The sequence below is a fragment of the Heterodontus francisci genome, chromosome 24 (assembly GCF_036365525.1).
Source record: "Heterodontus francisci isolate sHetFra1 chromosome 24, sHetFra1.hap1, whole genome shotgun sequence".
NCBI lineage: Eukaryota > Metazoa > Chordata > Chondrichthyes > Heterodontiformes > Heterodontidae > Heterodontus > Heterodontus francisci.
In genome coordinates, this window is record NC_090394.1 from 15600230 (window position 1) to 15625089 (window position 24860).

General features: G+C 41.3%; 1 protein-coding gene across 6 annotated transcripts in view; it reads right to left on the minus strand.

The window, feature by feature from the left end:
• Positions 1 to 200: 200 nt before the first annotated feature.
• The window catches only part of LOC137383211 (E3 ubiquitin-protein ligase MGRN1-like), a 257889-nt gene continuing 233229 nt past the window's right edge, over positions 201 to 24860 (minus strand). For 5 of the 6 annotated variants that reach the window (XM_068055703.1, XM_068055699.1, XM_068055698.1 and 2 more), the window contains exons 15-16: positions 22851 to 22952; positions 201 to 2504 (exon numbers count right to left, since the gene is read on the minus strand). In XM_068055703.1, the coding sequence (XP_067911804.1) occupies positions 2392 to 2504; positions 22851 to 22952 (215 nt within the window). In that variant the 3' untranslated portion in view covers positions 201 to 2391. Of the gene's footprint in view, positions 2505 to 7678; positions 7725 to 22850; positions 22953 to 24860 lie in introns of all 6 variants that reach the window. The other variant, XM_068055702.1, reaches the window with a different exon arrangement.

The window sequence follows — 24860 nt, forward strand, 5'->3', positions numbered from 1 at the left end:
TAATTTTCTTTTTGCTACTGGAAGGGCTCATTTACAGTATTCATTGCTATTATTTGATCATATGGTTTACTACAATGGTAGAAAGTGCAATAGATTAAATACTGAAATACTCTGCACATACGATGATCAGGTGCTGTATTTTAGGAATAACCCACCTAATACATTTTAATGTATAGTAAAAGATAGACTTAAAAATCTGATTAGTGTTGCTACGTTTTATTACAATACAATATCCTACAAACAAATGCAAAATCACAATTATATGAAATTACAGTGAAATTCATCAATATTTTAAAAGGATGCACTTGATACATTCTTTATTAATGCAGCAATGAAGCTCTATGGAAATGAGCAACTAAGTATTAAAAATCTACAATAGATAAACTTTAACATGATTCTGCAGGATAACTCACTTTATGCTGTTCATGTATGTTTTCTATGTCATTTCACAATACATTTAACTAAGCATCTATTTACAATAGAGCATATAGAAAATTTGCATTTTCATCCAAAACAGTTTGAAAACCAGATTTTGTGAATCACAATCACCAGATCAAATGACAAGATTTTTTTTTTACAAATACTTCCATCATAAGATCAGGTACAAGGCACAGAGTAAAGACACCATGTCAGCAGATGGAGCTGAAAGAATATACTGTATTAACATCACTTGAATAGTCTTAGTGTGACCAAAAGTTGTAAATACTCAAGAATAATGTGAATACAGCAAAAGGTAATACACACATTTTGCTAAGTGTGGATAAACCTTATACATATGCTAATTATTTCCCTTTTGTAGAGCTCAATTGAGTTGGGAAGAGACCATGAACATGATCAGAGACAGCATATTTAATCTATTGGAGGTATGCACTACGTAAAGAACTACATTAAAACATTTTTGCTATACAAAGTACTTTTCTGTGCTCTAATTCACCTGCATATTTTTACCATTTGCTTCTATATCAATATTGTTCTTTTTAAAAATCTGATGGAAAACTGGTAAAATGATTAAGAATACAAAACAGAATGGGATATAAAAAGGGATACAGTCCTTTTTCCAGAAGGGAAATCAACAATTAGTGTGAAACTACTTTGGAGGAGAAATCCAATGCTTAGACATACAGCAGTAACAGCATTAAATCTCAGCAACATCTATGCAGCTGTAGTGAAGATTTTAAACAAAAAGGCCAAATTAAGCTCTGATGTAATTATACAAATAATTTTTTTTGAAAATCAGACTAAAGAAAGTAGAGTAAAATCTCATGTAATTAGATTAGTTTGGGAGTAATGTAAAACCCAGCGAACAGCATTTTGAAGGCTGGAGCTTTAGGCTTTAGCTGTTCTAAAATCCAGGAAAATTATGGACCATATTTGCTTCAGACAAATCTTCAATACTCACTGCCATGTAAGGTTAGTATGGAACCACAATGCTAGATAGATAACAAGATATCATAAACTATGCTTCAAAATACTACTGCAGATTATGCTCAACATTTTCAATGTACACGAAGGTTAAGGTAGCCAGAGGAAACTATATACTTTATAGGCTGCAATGAAAAATCACCTTTACACACTTCAACAGCCTGGAGCATTGGTCTGAAAGTACACAACATTCTCAAACATGGTTTAGTTTCCATGAGTTCATTGGACTAAAGACAATTTGCAGACATGAAAGAGTAAAGTCAGACATTACAGCAATTTTGGAAAAATACAAAATTTTATAAAGGGACTTGCACAAGAAAAAAATCTGCACAGGTGATAAAGTAGATAACTATCCAAAGTACAGACTCAGGACATTTGTGGTACTGTTTTATAAATGCAAAGTTTTGTTTTAAACCAATCATGCATTATTGATGGTTAGTTCCTATGGTGCAAATCCAAAACAGCTTCAATCTATATTAAGTGGAGTCATGAATAAATAAATGTCTCAGATATTACACTTTAGCCTTGCACAATTGAATTTCATAGTTAAGCTACCAAGTGTTAATTTTGTTTCCTTAAAAAAGGAAAATCTGAGCTGTCTTGGTTTTCTTTGCAATTAGTGGGAAAAAATGTTTAAAGTGTCTAATCAGTAAATGTGTTTTCTGTTACTGCAGAATGTGTTTTGAAATGCATTACAGGACAATAACCATTATAAATTGTAAGTCTGAACATTGTTTGGAATAGATTAGTCAAACTGCCAATGTTATGGAAAGGCAAGAGGAAATAAGCTTGAATCACATGGCTGTTTAAAAAATATATGGTGCAAATGTCAAATTAGCACACCATGAAGCATGGTGAACTATTATAAAACAAGGTAGTTAAGTAGGTCATGAAGACAAATCTGTGACACAGGGACAATAGAGCTTACATGGCACATGCAATTGGTCATTCTGTTGCTGATTTGAAATTTCAAGAAACCTGGTTCTCATCCTCTATGTGGACAGTATTAGAGACAGCAAGAAGAGGCTGAGACGAGCTGTTGGTGCTCTGGCTTTTCAGGCTTTCAGTCGAGTCTGAGGTTCCTGCAGAAAAATACACAACTGAGGAATATTTCAAATTTCAGGTGACTATAATTTAGCCAAGTGACTATGACTTCACATTCAATAACATACTGCACGACTATTTTCATTTAAGCGTTTGACAAACATTCTGTTAGGGAAGATAAAGAGCTATTTGCCATTTTATCATATGCAAGTGACAGGACAATTTGAGTTATGTTGTTGCATTTTATGTTTGTAAGGAAACAAAAAGATTGAAACATTTTTTCATGAAGATAGTGCCTCTTTAAACCAACATTTACCACCTGTCGCTAAATTCAAATCGAAATAATCAGTCTCTGTTTCATTATTTAAATCCTTAAAGAAACTGATCATACTTAGCCGAGACGCATCCTTGAATAAGCCGCAAAAAAAATCTAACCAAAATTATTAAAAGGGAATATCAAGGATATTAAGGTTTAATTGACTGAATAGAAAGTTCTGGTGCTGTCCCTATAGTTAATAGCCACAGCTCCACTGCTACTTTAACCTAAGTATTTATAGCGAGATGTGAAGAAAACTTTCCGAGATGGCTAAAACATCCATGATTGAGAACCTTCATGTATGTACACAAACTACAAAGTCTTTTAACGTTTAATTGATGGTAAAAGTCTTTTTTGGGGGGAGGGGGGGCATGAAGTGGAGCTGCTCATTTATAAGTAATAACTGGAGATACAAACTACAAAGTAAAGGTACTCCATTTCCTCAACACCTATGTGGAGACATCTTTTTACCCCATCTGTTAAAGGAAACAGTAATTGTGCAGAACTCTGAGGCCCCACAGCACTGGTGAGGCTTTGCACAAAGCAGGAGATAAGAGATAGAAAACTGAGGCTGCTTCAGAAAGTACTTCTCATTATATAAATAAATGAGGATAAAGTGCAGCAGTGCTGTGGTTATTACCTACAAGGGCAGTACCAGAATCTTAAAAATGGGTTAAATGTTACTTGGGTATATATTGAATGATGATGCACATTTTGATTGTGTTAGCACAAGATGAGCACTAGGCACAGCACAGTGCAGCATTTACACAGCACCTAAGCATTGCGTGTCATTGCTGGTCAAACTTAAGCATCAAAATACTCTGCAAATTTAAAAAAGAATGAATGAAAATAGTACCACAGCTTGAGATATGGAGAATAAATGGTGGCAAAATAAAAATAATTGCTTACATTTGAAACAAAAAATATTTTAGTTAAAATACCAACAGATGACATTTAGAAGTATATACCATGGCATTTTTTTCCAATGGTCCCTGGAGCATTCCTTTAAATAAGTCAGAAATGGTCATAACTTGAACAGTGCACAAGGTGTTGATTTACAACATGATCTTTCCACAAAATTGCACCTTCCAATGAATAATCAGTTTGCAGATCATGAGAAGAAAGGTGATTAATGGAAAACTGACTGAAAGGGTGATAGTTATCCAATTTCCTAATTTGAATTCTGAATAGTCCTGGATAACAAAAGTAAATTCGGCTGACATTAATCATAGGTCATGTTTGATAGATTTGTAATTGCTATATAATAGTCTTCACAAATACAATTTTATACTCTCAAAGCCAGAGAGGGAATTATCACCTGTATATACAGCCATTCACCCCTGTACTGTTCCTGGATTTTTTCAATTTGCTAATATTGACTGCACAAATTCTGTCACTTGGTTTCATAGACTGAAATGAACATTGGACCAGATTGCACAGCAGCATAGGAGAAACCTGTACAATGGTAGAAGGGACCTTCCTGAGTGGAAGTGTAAAATACCTCAAAATCTATTATAAGATACAGGATAAAAGTTCTTCAGTATATCTGAGAACATCTTAATCCAATAATCAGAAATCAGAGCTTTCAAGAATCATCCAGTAAAAATGCTGTGAAAGAGACTTGTATATAGCATTTGAAAATGAGTGAACATTTAATGAGTACATAAATAATATTCAGCAATCAGAAAACAAAAATGGCACTGTTTTCTTTACTTTGTCAAGTTTACCCTGTCCTTTCGTACAGTTACACAGGTGCCTGCAGGACAGTTTCACAGGCACTGGCGGTGCTCCTGTGCTGGGGTATTTACACTGGAATCAGTGGTCCTTCTCTGGTGAGCTACAATTATAAAAGGACCAGTGACCCTCCTGCACCAAGCTACAATTGTAAACCTCCCATGAATGGGTAGTCACAGAGGCACCAGTAACATTCCCATGACTAGCCCAAGTGACCAATCTACATGAATAATCCTAACTTACTATGGAGGGAGTCACATATGAACTCGTTCCTGTCTTTGCTTGACATCTATACAAGTCCACCTTCAAGCAGGAGCTTCTGAGTAGCAATAGGTTGATTTTGGTGTTTGTTCACGTAAGTCCACTGAAGCCAACTATAGAGTTTTATTGCTTCCCAGCTCAGAATAGCTAAGTGAGTGCAGACCTGGGGTCAAATCTGTGATCTGTATGGCTTAGCTATACACTGAATAAGCATGGTACCATTTTTGAAAAGGAACCCAATAAGCTTAGTAGGCAGATAAAAAATTTGATTAACTTTTTGGTGTACTTGGTATAGCCTTTTTAAAGTCAAACTGATAAATCAGTACTCGCAAGATGAGAAATTTCCTCTCTACTTCTACCAGAGTAAAGGGATAAAAGATAATAATTCAAAAAAACTACATTTCACAAGTATCAGCAGGCATTAGTCCACCATACTTTTTAAATAGCTGATGACCCTAATTGTTTAAAGTTTTGTTTCAATAGAAGCACAATTTGGAATAGCAGAACATGTGATGGTTTTTTTTAGTACTGCAGCATACCGAATATTGTTTGTGGCAAATCAGTTCAAAATGTGCATCACATACAGTGTATCTTTAGGACATTTCCATCTTAAAAACTTAATTTGGATTACCAATTGAAAATCAAAACAGACAAATGCTAAAAGTGTGCTAAAGTTAGGAATGGCATAGAATGTGAATTCCCCCTTAATGTAGAAAATGCCCCAAGGAGTTTTTGGGGGTGGGGTGGGGGAGGGGTGGTAAGAATAAAATAAAAGGAAATGGACTACAAGCCAGGGTACAAGAGATAATTTTTGTAGCAGGTTTTTAAACATTGGAAAGAAAAGTGCAGACAAACAGGAGATTTGGGAAGGAATTCCACAGAGTAGGGCTGAGGCTCCTGAAGGTATTTCCTCTAGTGGCAGGATGAAGAATGAAGGCCTGTACAAAAAGCCAGATTTGGAACTGGGAGGAGATGTATGGCTGAAGGAGGTTGCATAGATAAAGTGGGATGAAGCCATGGAGAGATTTGAAGATGAGCGCGAATATTTTAAATTCAATTTCTTAAGGGACAGAGAGGCAGTGTAAGTCCGCAAGGATCGGAGTGATGGGATATTGTGGAACAGTACACAGGCAGCAGCAGAGTTATGAACAAGTTAAGAGTTTATGGCGAGTAGGTTTTGTGAGGCTGGTGAGGATGACACTGGATTTTAAAATCAACAAAAACATGGATAATGGGTTTCTGTGGCGGTTGGGGACAATTCAACTGATGCTGCAGAGGTGGATATAAGTGGTTTTGGTGATGGATAGGATGTGCATTTGAAGTTGAGCTCTGGTTGAGTAGGACGCGACTACTATCAAAATGAGCACAGCAGAAGTCAAGAACTTCCCAACAAGCGAGGAGAATAAAATATGGGAACCAGTTACATATCTTCAAGAAACTGGCTAACCAGAAGCTAAGGAGAGGACTGGAAACAGGGCCTCCAGCTCAAAGGGTCTAATCCAGGAAGACTAAAACAAAGGAGAGGTGGAACGGTGGATTAAAAGGGTTTTGAAGAGGCTTGTAAAGGATTTCTGGAGAGTCAGGCCAAAATAACTAATGGCTCTCTCAGCCAATGCTGATGCAAAGGGAGAGGGGGATGTATAGGAGGCAGGGGTCTGGAGCAGTGAAGTCATGGAGGGATTTAAGGACAATGGGCTGAAACGGGCCACATGTCGCAGAGCCACCACAATATTAAGCGTGATGGCTCATTTAAATAGCTGGGGCGGGTCGCAACCCCCCCCCCCCACCACCCCACGATGATGTGGAAGCCCAGGCTGTCTGTCCCCGGCAAGCATCAGCTTCTTGTGAGCGGGTGCTGATGCCATTTTTAAAGGGTTCAATTTAAATACTTAAAGGAACATTTAATTAAAAAATTAAATACATTTATTCTGTCCCTCTCTCATGCCCCCCATAACAATTAAATTAATTACTTTCCCTCTCCCCCCAAAACACTTACTTTGTCCACTTGACCTTTCCCCCATCCCAAGGTACATAAGCTTTAAGCTATAACCCTTCCCATCATCCCCTACACCAAAGATATTACTTTGACCCTGCTCCCCGCGGCCCCCCCCACTGAGAAGCGTAACCCTCTCCCCTCCCCACCAGTGTTATGCCTCAGTTCCCTGGATGGGGATCCGAAGGCACGGGAGTGCCAGCTAGCAACATGAATATCGCACCGGGACAGACGGCAGGAACGTAAAGGTAATTAATTCATTAATTTAAATTTATTTCAATATGTTAATGGCGGTCCTGTTGCCGAGCGGCAGGGCCAAGAGGCCTCGCCGGCGCCAGCAATCTCGGATCGGGCCCTCATGGCGTCGGGGTGCGTGATGGCCCTCTCCCGGAGGCATATTCCAACCCCCTCACCACGACCTCCAACTTTGGGGGTCTGTAAAATTCAGTCCAAGGTTTTTATATTGCATTGGAGGCAGAGAACTAAAGTAGGGCAGCGAGAATGGAAATGTGGACGAGTGAAATTGGTGAGGGACAGGATGAGGACAGCTACAATATGGACAAGTTGGAGTTTATGATGGGTCGCAATGGAAAGAGAGCATTGTTTTGAAGGGGTAGTTGAGAGATCAGGAGGGGAGTTGAAGAGTAGCAAAGCAGCAGGGGTTGCTCTTCTGGAAGAACTGAGCTTGGAGAGGGCAGAAGGGAGATAGGGGGAAACTGCTAAGTGACAAGGTTTCAGGGTTGGACTGGTCGGGAGACAGGGAGCGGTTGTGAGGTCACTCAGCCTTGAAAGGGTCAAGTACGTCACCCTGATTTTTTTAAAACCATTTTTATGCACACAAATGAAAACACAACAGCTGACTTGCACTCAAATACAACAAAGGAAAACAGTAAAGTGTGTTAACATACCAGAATTACTCTTCTATACCAATAGAGCAGGAATCAGGACCCAGAGCTGCCCAAATCAGCAAAATTATGGATAAAAAGGTAAGGATATATTAGATAGGTCATGGAGGTAAGTCAATAAAGAACACACAAAAACGGAACGTTAAAAAGTGCTCATTAATGACGTGCAAAAATAACATTTAAAAAAATTTGTTGGAATGCATTTTGGCTAAGCTGTTGAATGCTTCTAGGTCATTATGAGTGACAACACATCAGAGGATTTGGTATCATTAAAGCTTGCAACATAACAGTTTTATTTTTTCCAATTTAGTTGTTATGCAAATACAGGCCAATTCAAATTACACAAGTAACTGGTTTATCACAATACTGTCTTCAGATATCAGGAAATCTGAATGAAATATAGTACTAGCAATTTTCTGTTGGTAATATCTTGCAAACTTAATTGCAATGGAAGATTTTCTGATATGCTAAGTTTCGTACTGTTACTCTGAATGTGTAGTATGCAGAAACAATAAAAATCATGCAATGCACGATCCACATCTCACTGAAAGCTGGGTTCAAAGCAAAGTTAATTGGTCATGGAGTTAGCTGGTGTGAGGAACAGAACCATTCAAATTGGCACAGTAAATGTGCTTCTCTAAGACTGGAGTTTTCTAAGGAGGAAAGATTACGTAACTCTTGCCTTTAAATTATCTTTAAGGGTCATTAATTCCTTCAGGTCCTGAAGTTTAAATTTGAACCTGCACAACCAAGATTGAAGATATTAACATTCCTTTAGAGGCTGTTAGCTGATTGGTTGATAAGGAGCAGCTGTTATTGCCGTAAATAGCTTAAAAAAAAATCAAAGAAAAAAAGTTATTTTTTTTAAAAACCCTCAAATAGCTGCCTTGTAAATGTTAAGGATAGTACTACTAAGGTTTTTTAATTAGTGTAATTTATTAATAATTACTAATTAGAAGAATGCTGTTTGGACAGAGTGAGGCTGTGAGTTGTGTGTGAAGGGTTTTACTGACTAGGGGAAAGAGGTGCTCTTTGCAGTCTTCCTTTTCTTTTCTGCCGTTTCAGCATCCAATGTACAAGGGAAGAAGCTGATTGGCAAGTAATTGGTAAGTTATTCCACTTATTACACTAGCATTAGTTTGTAAAACTAAGTAATGGCAGGGCAGCTCAGCCAAGTGGAATGTGCCTCCTGTGGTATGTGGGAAGTCGTGGACGCACCCATGTGTCCTTGACAAACACATCTGCAGGAAGCGTTACCGACTGCAGAAGCTTGAGCTCCGGGTTTCATCCGCAAGGCAGAGAACTACGTGGATAGCACGTTTCAGGAGGTAGTCACCCCAGAGCTTAAGAGAACACAGGCAGAAGGAGACTGGGTGGCTGCCAGAAAGACAAGGTGGTCAAGGCAGGCAGTGCAGGAGTCCCCGGAGGGTATCCCACTTTCTAACCAGTATTCAGTTCTGAGTAACGATGGGAGGGAGGGTTCCTCTGGAGATTGCAGCCAGAATCATGACCAGAATCATGACTGGGGCGGCACAGTGGTGCGGTGGTTAGCACCGCAGCCTCACAGCTCCAGCGACCCAGGTTCAATTCTGGGTACTGCCTGTGCGGAGTTTGCAAGTTCTTCCTGTGACCGCGTGGGTTTCCGCCAGGTGCTCCAGTTTCCTCCCACAGCCAAAGACTTGCAGGTTGATAGGTAAATTGGCCATTGTAAATTGCCCCTAGTGTAGATAGGTGGTAGGAGAATTGAGGGAAGGTGGGGATGTGGTACGGAATATGGAATTAATGTAGTTTGAGTATAAATGGGTGGTTGATTGTCGGCACAGACTCGGTGGGCCGAAGGGCCTGTTTCAGTGCTGCATCACTCTATGACAGAGCACCGTGGATGGATCAGCTGTGCAGGGAGGGAGGAGAAAGGACAAGAGAGCATTAGTGATAGGGGATCCTATAGTTAGGGGAACAGATAGGCGTTTCTGTTGTCGCAGACGTGATTCCAGGATGGTATGTTGCCTCCCTGGTGCAAGGGTCATGGATATCACCGAGTGGCTACAGAGCATATTGGAAGGCAAGGGGGCACAGCCAGAGGTCGTGGTTCACAACTGTACCAACGATATAGGAAGAAAGAAGGTTGAGGTCCTGCAGGCTGAGTTTAGGGAGTTAGGAACGAGATTAGCAAGCAGACTTCAAAGGTAGTAATCTCCGGATTATTCCCGAGGCCATGTGCTAGTGAGTATAGAAATAGGAGAATACACCAGATGAATGCATGGTTGGAGAGATGGTGCAGGAGGGAGGGCATCAGATTTCTGGGGCATTGGGACTGGTTCTGGGGAAGGTGGGACCTTTACAAGCCGGATGGTCTACACCTGAACAGAGCTGGGACAAATATCCTTGCAGGAAGGTTTGCTAGTGTTGTTGGGGATGGTATAAACAAGCTTGGCAGGGGGATGGGAACCTGAGCGCAGTCTTAGATAGGACAATTTCAGGGCAGGGAACAGGCGGCAGAAAATTAGCGAGTGACTCTGAAAGACAGAAGAAGCAAAGGTTAAAAAGTGTGCAGCACAGGGATTTGGCAGTGTTAAAGGGTATTTATTTAAATGAAAGAAGTATAGTAAATAAAGCTGATGAGCTGAGGGCACAGATAAGCACATGGCAACACGTTATCATTTCTGCAATAAAAACTTGGCTTAAAGAGGGGCAAGAATGGCAGCTCAACATCCCTGGATATAGAGTTTTCAGGCGGGTAAGAGAGGGAGATAAAAAAGGAGGGGTGTAGCATTATATAGTTAAGGAACCATAGAGTCATAGAGTTATACAGCACAGAAACAGGCCCTTCGGTCCATCGTGCCCATGCCGGCTATCAAGCACCTATCTATTCTAATCCCATTTTCCAGCACTTGGCCCGTAGCCTTGTATGTTATGGCGTTTCAAGTGCTCATCTAAATACCTCTTAAATGTCGTTAAGGTTCCTGCCTCTTCCACCCCTTCAGGCAGTGTGTTCCAGATTCCAACCATCCTCTGGGTGAAAACATTTTTCCTCAAATCCCCTCTAAACCTCCTGCCCCTTACCTTAAATCTATACCCCTGGTTATTAACACCTGCACTAACGAAAAAAGTTTCTTCCTATCTACCCCCCTCATAATTTTGTATACCTCAATCAGGTCCCCCGTCAGCCTTTTCTGCTCGAAGGAAAATAACCCTAGCATATCCAGTCTCTCTTCATAGCTGAAATGCTCCAGCCCAGGTGGCATCCTGGTGAATCTCCTGCACCCTCTCCAGTGCAATCACATCCTTCCTATAGTGTGGTGACCAGAACTGTACACAGTACTCCAGCTGTGGCCTAACTAGCATCTTATACAACTCCATCATAACCTCCCTGCTCTTATATTCTATGCCTTGACTAATAAAGGCAAGTATCCCATATACCTTCCTAACCACCTTATCTACCTGTGCTGCTACCTTCAGTGATCTATGGACACGTACATAGACACGTACATGGGGAGGGATGATACGCTAAATGAATCATCAAACGAGGCCAGTTGGCTGGAGCTCAGAAATAAAAAAGGGATAGCCACACTACTAAGAGTGTACTATAGACTCTCAAATAGTGAGAGGGAGATGGAAGAACAAATATGTAGGTACATTTGAGAGTAAAATTAATTGGGGATTTCAACTACCCCAATATCAATTGGGATACAAACAGTATGAAGGGCACAGAGGGGACAAAATTCTTGAACTGCATTCAAGAGAACTTTTTTAGCCAGCACGTAACAAGCCCAATGAGAGGGGGCACAATTCTAGATTTAGTTTTTGGTAATGAAGCTGCGCAAGTGAATGAAGTAACAGTAGGTGACCATTTTGGAGATAGTGACTATCATACAGTTAGTTTTAGTATAATCATGGGAAACATACGAACTAGGAGGAGTAGGCTACTCGATCCCTCAAGCCTGCTCCGCCATTCAATAAGTTCATGGCTGAACTGATTTCTCCACCTTTCCACCTACCCCCCATAACCATCCACCCCCTTACTTATCAAGAATCTGTCGAAGTCTGCCTTAAAAATATTCAAAGGCTCTGCTTCCACTGCCTTCTGAGGAAGAGAATTCCAAAGAATCATTAGCCTCAGAGAAAAAATTTCTCCTTATCTCGGTCTTAAATGAGCGACCCCTTATTTTTAAACAGCGACCCACAGTTCGAGATTCTCCCACAAAAAGAAATATCCTTTCCACATCCACCCGGTCAAGACCCCTCACGATCTTATATGTTTCAATGAAGTCACCTCTTACGTTTCAAAACTCCAGCAGACACCGGCCTAGCCTGTCCAATCTTTCCTTGTAAGACAGCTCACCGATTCCAGGTATTAGTCTAGTAAACCTTCTCTGTACTGCCTCCAATGCAGTCACATCTTTCCTTAAATAAGGAGGCCAGTACTGTACAAAGTACTCCAGATGTGGTCTCAGCAATGCCGTGTATAGCTGAAGCATAACCTCACTAATTTTGTATTCAATTCCCCTTGCGATAAACGATAACATTTTAATAGCTTTCCTAATTACGTGCTGTACCTGCATACTAACCTTTTGCGAATCATGCACTAGGACACCCAGATCCCTCTGCATCTCAGCTCTGCAATCTCTCACCATTTAGATAATATGCTTCTTTTTTATTCTTCCTGCCAAAGTGGACAATTTCATACTTTCCCACATTATACTCCATTTGCCAGGTCTTTGCCCACTTCACTTAACCTATTTATATCCCTTTGTAGCCTCCTTATGTCCTCTTCACAAGTTACTTTCCGACCTATCTTTGTGTCATCAGCAAATTTAGCAACCGTACCTTCGGTCCCTTCTTCAAAGTCATTTATATAAATTGTAAAATCTTGAGGTCCCAGTACAGATCCCTGTGGCACACCACTCATTACATCCAGAAAATAACCCATTTATGCCTACTCTGTTTCCTGTTACCTAACCAATCTTCTATCCATTCCAATATGTTACCCCCTACTCCATGAGCTTTTATTTTCTGCAATAACCTTTAATGTGGCACCTTATCAAATGCCTTCTAGAAATCTAAGTACAATACATCCACCGGTTCCCCTTTATCAATTCCAATAAATTGGTTAAACATGATTTCCCTTTCACAAAACCATGTTGACTCTGCCTGATTACCTTGAATTTTTCTAAATGCCCTGCTATAAGGTCTTTAATAGCTTCTAACATTTTCCCTAAGACAGACGTTAAGCTAACTGGCCTGTAGTTTCCTGCTTTCTGTCTCTCTCCCTTTTTGAATAAAGGAGTTACATTAGATATTTTTCAATCGAAAGGAACCTTCCCCGAATCTAGGAAATTTTGGAAAATTAAAACTAACGCATTAACTATCTCACTGGCCATTTCTTTTAACACCCTAGGATGAAGTCCATCAGGACCCAGGGACTTGTCAGCCCGCAGCTCCAGCAATTTGTTCAGTACCACTTCCCTGGTGATTGTAATTTTCTTGAGTTCCTCCCTCCCTTCCATTTCCTGACTTACAGCTAATACTGGGATGTTACTTCTATCCTCAACAGTGAAGACCGATGCAGAAGTAAAAAGATAAAACAAGAGTGAAAGTTCTAAATTGGGGGAAGGCAAATTTTATGAAACTGAGAGGTAACCTGGCGAAAGTGGACTGTATACAGCTACTTGAAGGAAAATCAATGGCAAACCAGTGGGAGGTATTCAAAAGCGAGATACTACAGGCACAGTGTAGACATGTCCCCACAAAGATAAAGGGTGGTACTGCCATATCTAGAGCTCCCTGGGTTATCTAGCAGCTTACAGGGTAAGTTAAAGCAGAAAGAGAAAGCTAATGACGATCACGAAAACCTTAATACTTTAGAAAGCCTAGAGGAGTATAGATAGTGCAGGGGTGAAGTAAAAAAGAAAATTAGAAAAGTAAAGACAGGACATGAAACATTATTGGCAGGAAAAATCAAGGAAAACCCAAAGATGTTTTATCAGTACATTAAGAGCAAGAGGATAACTAAGGAAAGGGTAGGGCCTGTCAGAGATGTACAAGGGAACTTATGCATTGATGCAGAAGATGTGGGCAGGGTTCTTAATGAGTTTTTTTGTCTCTGTCTTCACAAAGGAGAGGAATGATGCAGACATTGTAGTTAAAGAGGAGAGTGAAATATTAGATACATTAAGCATAATGAGTCTGACATCCTTGAAAGTGGATAAATCACCAGGGCCGGATGGATTGCATCCCAGGTTGTTAAAGGAAGCCAGGGAGGAAATAGCAGATGCGCTGAGGATCATCTTCAAATCCTCACTGGGTACAGGCGAGTTACCAGACGATTGGAGGTCTGCGAATGTTGTACCACTGTTTAAAAAGGATGCGAGGGATGGACCAAATAATTATAGGCTGGTCGGTCTGACCTCGGTGGGGGGTAAATTGTTCAAATCAATTCTGAGGGACAGGATAAAGTGGCACTTAGAAAGGCACAGATTAATCAGGGATAGTCAGCATGGATTTGTTAGGGGAAGGTCATGTCTTACTAACTTGATTGAATTTTTTGAGGAAGTAACAAGAAGGATTGATGAGGGTAGTGCAGTGGATGTGGTCTACATGGATTTTAGTTAGGCATTTGACAAGGTCCCACATGGCAGACTGGTCAGTAAAATGAAAGCCCATGGAATTTAGGGGAGTGTGGCAGATTGGATCCAGAATTGGCTCAGGGCCAAGAATCAAAGGGTAGTGGTCGACGGATGTGTTGGTGAATGGAAAGCTGTTTCCAGTGGCTTTCCACAGGTCTCAGTGTTAAGTCCCTGCTGTTTGTGGTATATATTAATGATTTGGACTTAAATGTGGAAGGCATGATTGGGAAATTTGCTGATGACACAAAAATTGGCCGTGTAGTTGATAGTGAAGAGGACAGCTGTAGACTCCAGAATATCAATGGTTTGGTTGAGTGGGAGGAAAAGTGGCAAATGGAATTCAATCCAGAGAAGTGTGAGGTAATGCATTTGGGGAGGGCAAATAAAGCGAGGGAATACACAATGAACGGGAGGATATTGAGAGGGGTAGAAGAAGTGAGAGACCTTGGAGTGCATGTCCACAGGTCCTTGAAGGTGTCAGGACAGGTAGATAGAGTGGTGAAGAAGGTATATGGATTGCTTTCCTTTATTGGCCGAGGTTTAGAATACAAAAGCAGGGATGTAATGCTGGAACTGTATAAAATGCTGGTTAAGCCACAGCTGGAGTATTGTGTACAGTTCTGGTCACCACATTACAGGAAGGACATAATTGCTCTGGAGAGAGTACAGAGGAGATTTACAAGAATGTTGCAAGGGCTTGAAAGTTGCAGCTATGAGGCAAGATTGGATCGGCTAGGGTTGTTTTCCTTAGAACAGAGGAGGCTGAGGGGTGACTTAATTGAGGTGTACAAAATTATGAGGGGCCTAGATAGAGCAGACAGGAAGGACCTGTTTCCCCTAATGGAGAGGTGAATTACTAGGGGCACAGATTTAAGGTGATTTGTAGAAGGATTAGAGGGGACATGAGAAAATACCTTTTCATCCAGAGGGTGATGGGTGTCTGGAATTCACTGCCAGGAGCGGTGGGGGAGGCAGAAACCCTCAATTCTTTTAAAAGGTACCTGGACATGCACCTGAAGTGGTGTAGCCGGTAAGGCTATGGACCAGGTGCTGGAAAGTGGGATTAGATTGGGCAGCTAGTTTTTTTTTGGCGAGCAAGGACACGACGGTTTGAATGACCTCCTTCTGTGCTGGAATTCCTCTATGATTCTAGGCGTCACTGTGTGGAAGATTTTTAATTTTTTTTTTCAAAACAACAATGTAAAGCAGTGGATGTAATATATCTAGATTTCCAACCAGGATTTCTTCAATAAGGTGCCACATACTAGACTAATGAATAAGATCTGAGTATGTGGACTCAAGGGACAGGAAGCAGAATGGATTGCTAGCTGACTGCAAGACAGAAAGTAGCGAGTAGGAGCAAATGTTAACTATTCAAAGTGGCTGAAGGTGAAAAGCGGGTCCCACAAGAACCAGAGCTGGGACCACTGTAAAGACCGGCTACCTGACCCAAACCTGACGGGACCCAACGACATGTATCGGCTTTGGGTCGGGTCGGGTTACACTTCCGGGTCTGGCATTCAGGCTCGGGTCGGGCCAGACCAGATACGCTCTATCACAAGTAAGTGGCTCCAATGTTAATTTAATTTTTGGACTAGAAAGGTGGTTTTGTTACAATTATTTTAAGCTTGTGCAGATCAGCAACAAAGTGAAAAATGGAAGGTAGGTTAACTGATGGTCGGGTCGGGCACGGGAAAAAAAATCGAAGGACTCGGGCCGGGTCAGGCTCGGGTCGAATGTAGTTCTGTCAGGCTCGCGTCGGATTTTTTTTTTGCAGATCCGAGCAGGCCTTTAGACCACTGTTCACAATTTACATTAGCAATTTAGACTGTGAACTCAAAAAAACCATTCTAAATTTGTGGATGACACCAAATTTGGGGGTCCGGTCAATACTAAGAAGAACTGCAGCATTACAAGACAATATTAATAAACCTGCAGAATAGGGATATAAATGACAAATGAATTTCAACACAGGTGTGAAGTTTTACATTTTGGCAAGAAAATGAAGGTGGTCACACATTACTCGCAATGTAAGTATCTAAAGGGGCAGCCAGAGGAGCAAAGGGATCCAGGAGTACAAATACACAAATCACTAAAAGTTGTGGCACAGGTTAATAAGGCCATAAAAAAAAACAAAGCCTAGGGTTTATTTCTAAAGGGACAGAATTGAAAAGCAGAGAAGTTACCCTAAACTTGTTTTGAACTTTGGTTAGACCACATTTGGAGCACTGTGGACTGTTCTGTTCACCATATTATAAAGAAAAAGCCATAGTGGAACTGGGGAGAGTGCAAAAAAGATTTACAAGGATGATATCAGAAATGCAAGATTATTCCCAACAGGAAAGGATGAATGAGCTGGGTCTCTTTTCTCTTGAAAAGAGAAAGCTGCAGGGTGACCTGATAGAGGTCTTTATGAAAGATTTTGATAAAAGTAGACACACAGGGCTGAATTTCCCCTCCGGAGGCAGGAAATTGGAGTCGGGACTGCTTTCAGGTTCCGAACCAGTCTCTGGTGGGAAACTGAATAAAGTCACGGTTTTCAAGAGACGGGTTCCCTGTCCAATTGGAGACTGTGGGGATAGGAACAGAGATGGGGTCTGATAAAGCGGGGGGTCTGATTTAGACTTCCCACAGCAGCCATCACTGAGGTTGCTGCTTGTCTTAAAGCAGAAATCTGCTGATTGTGTCAAAGCCTTCCACTGTACCAGAGAGAAGCGAGGTTCCACAAAAGGCCTGCCTCCTATTTCATCGATGCTGACCTGGATCTAATATTGGAGGCTGTGAGGTCCTCTTCCCGGAGGGTGGCAGGAAGAGGTCGCCAGCCGAAACTAGAGAGGTTTGGTTTCAGATAGCTGCTGCCATCTGCGGCAGAAGCAAGATGAAAAGAACCTGGATTCAGTGCCATATAAGGTTCGATGACCTCACCTGTTGTGGCAAGGTGGGTGCAATTCCAACCCTCAGGACAGGTCACAGGGCTTGCACGTTCCAGCAGACGCACCAGCTGAGGAGCCTCAGGGCGCATGCTGCTACTGAACATGGGAGCAGTGTGCGCCCAGGCCACTTAGTCACCTCTCAGAATGACTCACAGCCATAGTTTGCCAGTTCTGATGAAAGGTCACAGACCTGAAATGTTAACTCTGTTTCTCTCTCCACAGATGCTGCCAGACCTGCTGAGTAGTTCCAGCACTTTCTGCTTTATCCCTTTCATCCTGGCTCAAAGGGATTCCTGAATCAGTTAATCCCTGACATTCATGGCATCCTGTCGAGCCCTTCGTGCCCCAAGCTGTGCCAAGGCATCTCTATGTTCAGCAACATCTCCCTCCAGCTCCTCTCTCACCTCCTGCATCTGTCCTTCCCCCAATGAGCTGTCTCCGACCAGGGCCTCCGCATCCTCAAGGCCTACATCTCTCTGGAGGGTCACGTTATGGAGATTGCAGCAGACCACCACAATGACCAAGACCGTTGCAGGAGGATATTGGAGGGCACCACACAACTGGTCCAGGCACTGAAATCACATCTTCAGAAGCCTGATGGCCTGCTCAACAGCTGTCCGAGTAAGCAGATGGTCTTGGTTGTATCACTTCTGTGCCTCTGTCTGGGTCATCTGTACAGGGGTGAGAAACCATCTCTTCAAGGGATTTCCCTTGTTCCCAAAGATCCATCCATGGATTTTGGGGGTTGGAGTGAAGATCTGAGGCAACGTGGACTGCCGGAGGATGAATGAGTCATAGTGTCTGCCAGGAAAGCAAGTGCACACATGGAGGAAGCTCTTGTTGTAGTCACAGGCCAGTTGAACATTGAGGGAGTGGAAGCCCTTCCTGTTGATGGATCTCACTAACCGGTCACTGGGTGTCTTGAAGGCCACATGGGTGCAATTGATGATGCCCTGCACCTGGGGGAATCCAGGCTTGTGAGACCATGCGTGTTATGAAATGAATGTATTGTCCAGTTCTGGTAAAGAGTGACCTGTGAGATACTGCTGTGTGCTGCTGTTTGCGAGATGCCACTAAGGTCCACAGCTGATCCTTGGAGGTTCAAGGCCACAGTGATTTGATGGCCACTGCTGTGAGGTGCGAGGTCTTGAACGACGGGGTCACAGATGTCTGTGACTGTCTGCCTGGATAGTCGCAATCCCCTGTGGCACTGGGTCTCGATCATCTCAGGGAGATCCTGTGTTGAAGGTATGGGCTCTGTTGCCTTCCTGCCCCTCTTTCCTCTCTCATGCCCTCCTGCTGCTGTTGGTTCCACCCTGCCTGCACAGGGTGTTGCCACTCATCACCACTGGGCCCAAAATGAGAGTCATGCCCCCATTGCCAGCTGCTGTCTTCCTTGTGTACAGGTGGCCATCCTTTTGAGATTGGCAGCCTTGCCCCCTGCTCCGATATGCCAAAGGGTAACGATCCCGTTCAATGCCTGAGCGCTGACTGCTCTCTCCCGTCCCATCACCTACACAGTGCCAAGGGCACCACTTTCCCAAATGCAGAGTCCCCTTCGCAGTGCCCACCCTCTTATGGGTTGAGGTAATTCCTTGGGCTGGCCATGACTGGCCTCCCACTCTGTACCCATCCCCCTTCAGTTGGTCAGCCTCAGATGGCGTGTCCAACCTGTGTGCCTGTGAAATTTCAACCTCCCCATTTAATGAGGTCATAATGATCTCTTTAATAACTATAATTGGCCTTAATTGGGAGGTGGACAGGATCACTGTCCCACCTTCCTCCTGCGCTAGTGAGTGAACATTGCCAGCACCAGGAATGGCATCTCAAAACTGACATGCCGCCTGGCACTAGTATTTTCAGGGCCCATCTGCCTCAGTTCCCATCCCAAGAATTCAGCCCAGAGAGTGTTTCCACTTGTGGGTTAGAGCAAAACTAGCAACTAGATAGACGTTAAAAAAAAGCAAATAGGGAATGCAGAAGAAAGTTCTTTATCCAGACAGTGGTGTGAATGTGGAACTCACTACCAGACTGAGTAGCTGAGGCAGAGAGTATTTAAGGGAATACTTGATAAGCATATGAAGAAATGCCAAGACGAGATAAGCATACGAGGGAGAAAGGTTTAGAAGTTTATGCTGATAGAGTTAGATGAGGAAGAATGGGAGGAGGTTTGAGTGGAGCATAAATGTCAGCATTGTTGGTTGGGTCGAATGGCCTGTTTCTAGGCTGCATGTTCCAGGTAACAAGAATTTACAATGGACAGTTAACAGGAATAAAATAAGTAGAGGCAGAAAGTGATCTAAGATTTTCAATTTACTCAATCGCTCAACAGGTTTTCACCCAAGTGAAACTAACTAGCAGGGTAAAAGGGGCCTTGGTCAAATTAAATGCAAAGAAATATTAGCACATGGAAACATAGATCAGCTATGGGAAATATACATATCCCACCCTTGGAATTTTTCTTTCTCGTTGAAATGTATCTATTCTGTATATTCTGAAATATCCCCTTAAATGTCTGCCACTGCATTTCAATTGACCTATCCCATAACCTGATCTGCCAGTTCACTTTAGCTAGCTCTGCCTTCATGCCCTCATAATTGCCCTTATTTAAGTTTAAAATACTAGTCTTGGACCCACTCTTCTCTCCCCCAAACTGAATGTAAAATTCAATCATATTATGATCACTGCTGCCGAGGGGGCGCCTTAACTATGAGGTCATTAATTAATCCTATCTCGTTGCACAATACCAGCTCTCGTATAGACTGCTCTCAGGTTGGCTCCCCAGAACTTAATGCTCCAAAACATTATCCCAAAAGCATTCTATGTGCTCCTCATCTAGGCTACCTCTGCCCATCTGATTTTTGCTGTCTATATGTAGGATAAAATCCCCCATAATTATGCTGTACCTTTCTGACATGCTGCCATTATTTTTTACTTTATATTTTGTCCTAGTGTGGTTAATGTTAGGTGGCCTGTACACCACTCCCACAAATGACTTATTGCCTTTATGATTTCTCATCTCTACCCAAACTACTTCTACATCCTGGTCTCCTGAACTTAGATCATCCTTCTCTATTGCGCTAATATCATCATCATTAATTAACAGAGCTATCCCTCTACCTTTTCCTAGTTTCCTGTCCTTCCCAAATGCCATATACCCTTCAATATTCAGGTCCCAATCTATGTCATCCTGCAGCCATATAGGAAATGGAAAGTGTACAAATGCCCTAGTAATGAAAAGCGTAAAGTGTATCGAGGTTGGAGTTCCATGGATGAACAGAAAAAAAAAAGTCAAATTTGAAACAGAAACCATTTCGCTCTTTACAAGTCAGATAAAGAATAAAAAAACAACGCATAAATGCAAAGAATTTTGTAAAAAATCTACAGAAGGAACATTAGAAAGGCTAAGGAAAAATTAGCAAAAAAGGAGGGGAAGAACAGGCTTTCTTGACATAACTTGGCACCAAGAGGATAGTCAGGACACTGGGGTAGGCCTACTAAGAGATAAAAGCCGGAAGCTTGTAGTGAAGAGTGAGGGAATGGCAGCAATATTAATTAAGTACTTTGCCATAGTTTTCACAGAGGAAGTGGATAGAGACTATATAACCACCTAAGTGGGTGGAGGTGACTATTTAGAGAGATGGTACTGAAAATGACTCAAACGTAGAGACAGGACTTTATGTTAAAGAGGCAGATGTCCAGTCACCAAAATGAGGAAGCAAATGACAGTCTCTGATCCACAACTGTTTTATTGGCAATTCATTGTTCAGTCCAAATATCAGTTCCCACTCTTCCCTTCTGGACTAACTCTCTGTCCAGAGGCAACTCCCCAATTGGGCAAAAATCCAGCCCTTAAATACAAAACTATAATGAACATCACCTGCTCTCTAATAACACTGAAATGAGTCCTGCTTAATTAAAGGGACCAGCATTTTCAATATTGTCACTTTAGTTAGGCTGCAATTAAAATATTGCATGCAGTTTTGGCCACTTCATTATGGAAAGCAATGGGAAAACACAATGTATGATGTCATCAAGGATAAGGGATTACAGTTGTGAAAAGACTGAGGAATTACAGAGATGAAATGAAAATTGAGACGGCAGGATTATAATAAGGTAAATTGTGATAGATTGTTTCCATTGTTCAGCCAGACAGTAACACACGGGCACAAATTAAAATGATCACGAAACGAATTAAAGGGAGATTAGAAAGAATTTCTATACACGTTCTTAGGACAGTTAAAATGTGAATTTTCTCCCATAAACCAATGATGAAGCAGAGGCCATAAATCTTTTTAAAAGCTAGATTCTTGCTTGAGAGAGGAATTTTAAAGGGTGTAGAATCATAGAATTTCACAGTGCAGAAAGCAGCCAATTGTGCCTCTGCCAACCCTCACTAGCATTAAGGCGTCCTTTACTTGTACTCTTGTACATTTTTCATTATCAAATAATTACCCACTCCCCTTTGAAAAGCTTTTTTTGAATTATGCTTCTTGCACTGTTTCTGGTAGGGAATTCCATGGCTAACAACCATGTAATTATGATTTCGGAACATTTCTTTAAACCCACTTATCATTATTGTCATATTTCAGGACTGAAATAATATGGTGAAATACATAATTATAAACTTTTGATCAAAGACCTGTAACAATCCATAAATTATCTGACACATAGCATGGCAGCATTTGTCCAAGCCAGAAAGATAGGAAAGAACATTCTATTACAGATTTTTAGGCTGACAGCATTCAGGCAGGCATACAAACATTTAACATATCATATAATTGTTGGGTGTATAGGTGTTGCTAAAGGAAACAAAAACAGGATTACCACTGCAGTAAGTTAATGGTCAATGGAAAGTTAGCAAGTTGAGACTACACTTTACTTGACAATTTCCCAACAATTTATCTTTTTTGGATAGTATTGATGCTTTGCAGGTGTAGGGTGCCACAGGCTCCAGTTACTTGCCGATACCTCATCCAAGTGGTTATTTATATGCGGACCCAGACAGTGAGTGTTAACATGCTATTCAATCATAAGGAGAGGAACTACAGCCAAGCTCAAGACTGACTTTACATGGATTGCTGGATAGTGATCAGGAACTGAAGCCCTGGTTGATTTGTTTCTCTTTAACCCAAGGACACTGAGGCCAACTGCAATGCCCTCACCACAGATCAGGGATCAACACTGGGACCTGCCAACTCTGTATGACTCATTGGGGAGCTTTCAATGGGTGGTGGGGAGGGAGGAGCGAGAGTGAAAGAGAAAAAAAAGGGAAACAAAAGAGTGAGAGAGACAGAGAGAGAGAAACATATTTGCACTTTTATAGAGCTTTAGCACATCTCTCATGAACATCTCAAAGCACATATAAATGAAATGTCGTAATTATCATGTAAGAAACTGCCATTAAAACAAATAACTTACATTGTTACTTACCAAATAAATGACCAAAAAGTTCATTCACTTAAGCTATAGAAGTACTTCATGTTTGATAAACAGCTATGATTGCAGGTGTAACACTCATTCAATCCCATCACATAATTAAGTAGACCAACATTTCAAAGCCTGAGTACATATAGAAGAAATATAGTTATTAAAAAAAGGATTAAGGGCAAGTACCTGGCAGGGAAATCTCCAGAGGGGCATCACCATCTTCTTTAGTATGGCTGCTGTAATCATTGTTGCTATCTTGTACAATTTCCTCAGAGTGAGGTCTGTCAACTGGAAGAAAGTAAACAGATAGGAACCACCATGAAACAATGTAGATCCATACAGTTATACTGAAAACCAAGTTCTGATATCTTGGGGGTAATTTTGACTTTGGGCCATGTAAGTCAATGCAAAAGAGGAGAGGTGTGATAGGCAGCTGATCCAATATTACCTGTTTTACATCATCACCCAAAGTCAAAATTACCCTCGTCTTTCCATTTTTTAACAGAAATGATGCAGCTTTTTCATATTTTTTCATATCTACAACTTTAAAGCTGGACTCATCAGTACACCTTTAAAAAATTAGCTACATAGAAAAATTATAATTTTATTTTTTTCTGCAGATCTGTAAGTATCTTGGATCGTCATTTTACATTTTGTAACATAGGGGAATACAATTGCATCCTGAGGCTGTTAGTACTCGGGCACATGTGGGAACAGTGTTTCAGGGGTGAACATAATTTGGTGGCATTCCTGGATTTCAGCTGGTTTAGGGCACTAATAATGGTCATGACTACATAAAAGGGGTGCAAGAGGATTGAGTTATTGTACTACTAATCAGATGAATTTGCTTGCTGATTTGTGGCTGCATTCCTAGTTTCCCTAGTCTCACTTTTTCAGTTAAAAGTAAAAAAAAAATGAAATAAATGGCTGCCTTGTGGAGATCAATTTAGCATGGATCAATACCGGCATTCCAACAGCTCATGGTTATCACATGGTTTCAAAGACCCATGCAACAATAGAAGGCCACTGCAGATAGATTAAAAACACAAGGAGACAGGATTATTAGATGATGGATATTTTTATTAAGATCTACGAATACAGCAGTGCTCAGTGAACTAAACCTATGTTATAAGTGCCATATTGTTGTATTGTGGTGACACAAAGTTTGTCACATCAGGTAAGGTGACAAGTGCAGGCTGAGTGCTGTCCTGCAGAGACGGATGAAATCAGAGGATGAGTTACGTTTTAGCAGCTTACTGAAGAGGAAAGTGCATGTGTGGGTGCATGTGCTTGAAAATAAAATCAGGTATACAAAAGGTGAAGAAAAGTTAAAATACAAATGGCACAATAAGATCTTTTAAAATCAACGCAAAGCCATTTCATTGATTAACTAAAAAAGGCAACAACAGTTTTGTGTGGGCTGATATTAATTGCTCTGTGTGGAAATGTAGAGGGCTCAATTTTAAAAGAGGGTGCTGGAATGGAGAGACTTGCGGGTGTAGGTACACAAGTCTTTGAAGATAGCAGGACAAGTGAGAAGTCTGAAAAAAAGCATATGAAATTCTTGTTTTTATAAACAGAGGCAGGGAGTACAGATGGAATTATGTTAAACATTCATAAAACACTGATTGGGCACCAGCTGGATAACAGAGGACAATCTTGGACACCATACTTAAAGAATAGCGTTAAGGCCTCGGAGAGGGTGCAGAGGAGATTTACTAGAATGGTACCAGGGATGCAGGACTAAATTCATGTGACGAGAATAGAGAAGCTTGCATGTCCTCTTTAGAACAGAGAAGGGTAAGGGGAGATTTGATAGAGGAACTCAAAATCATGAAGGGCTTCGACAGAGTAAATAAAAAGAAACTGTTTCCAGTGGCAGAAGGGTTGATAATCAGAGGATGCAGCTTTAAAATGTGAATAGCAAAAGAACCAGAGGCAACATGAGTTTTTTTTAATGCAGTGAGTTATGATAATCTGAAATACACTGCCTGAAAGCAGATTCAATAATAACTTAAAGATAAGTGGAAAAATTTGCAAGGCCATGGGGAAACAGCAGGGACTGAGACTAAAAGAGACTAAAGCGCTTTCAAAGTGCTGGCATAGGTGCGATGGGCCAAATGGCCTCCTTCTAGGCTGTAAGCATCTTCTCTTTTATTATGTTAATGGTGCTAAATAAATAAAAGTTCTTGCTGT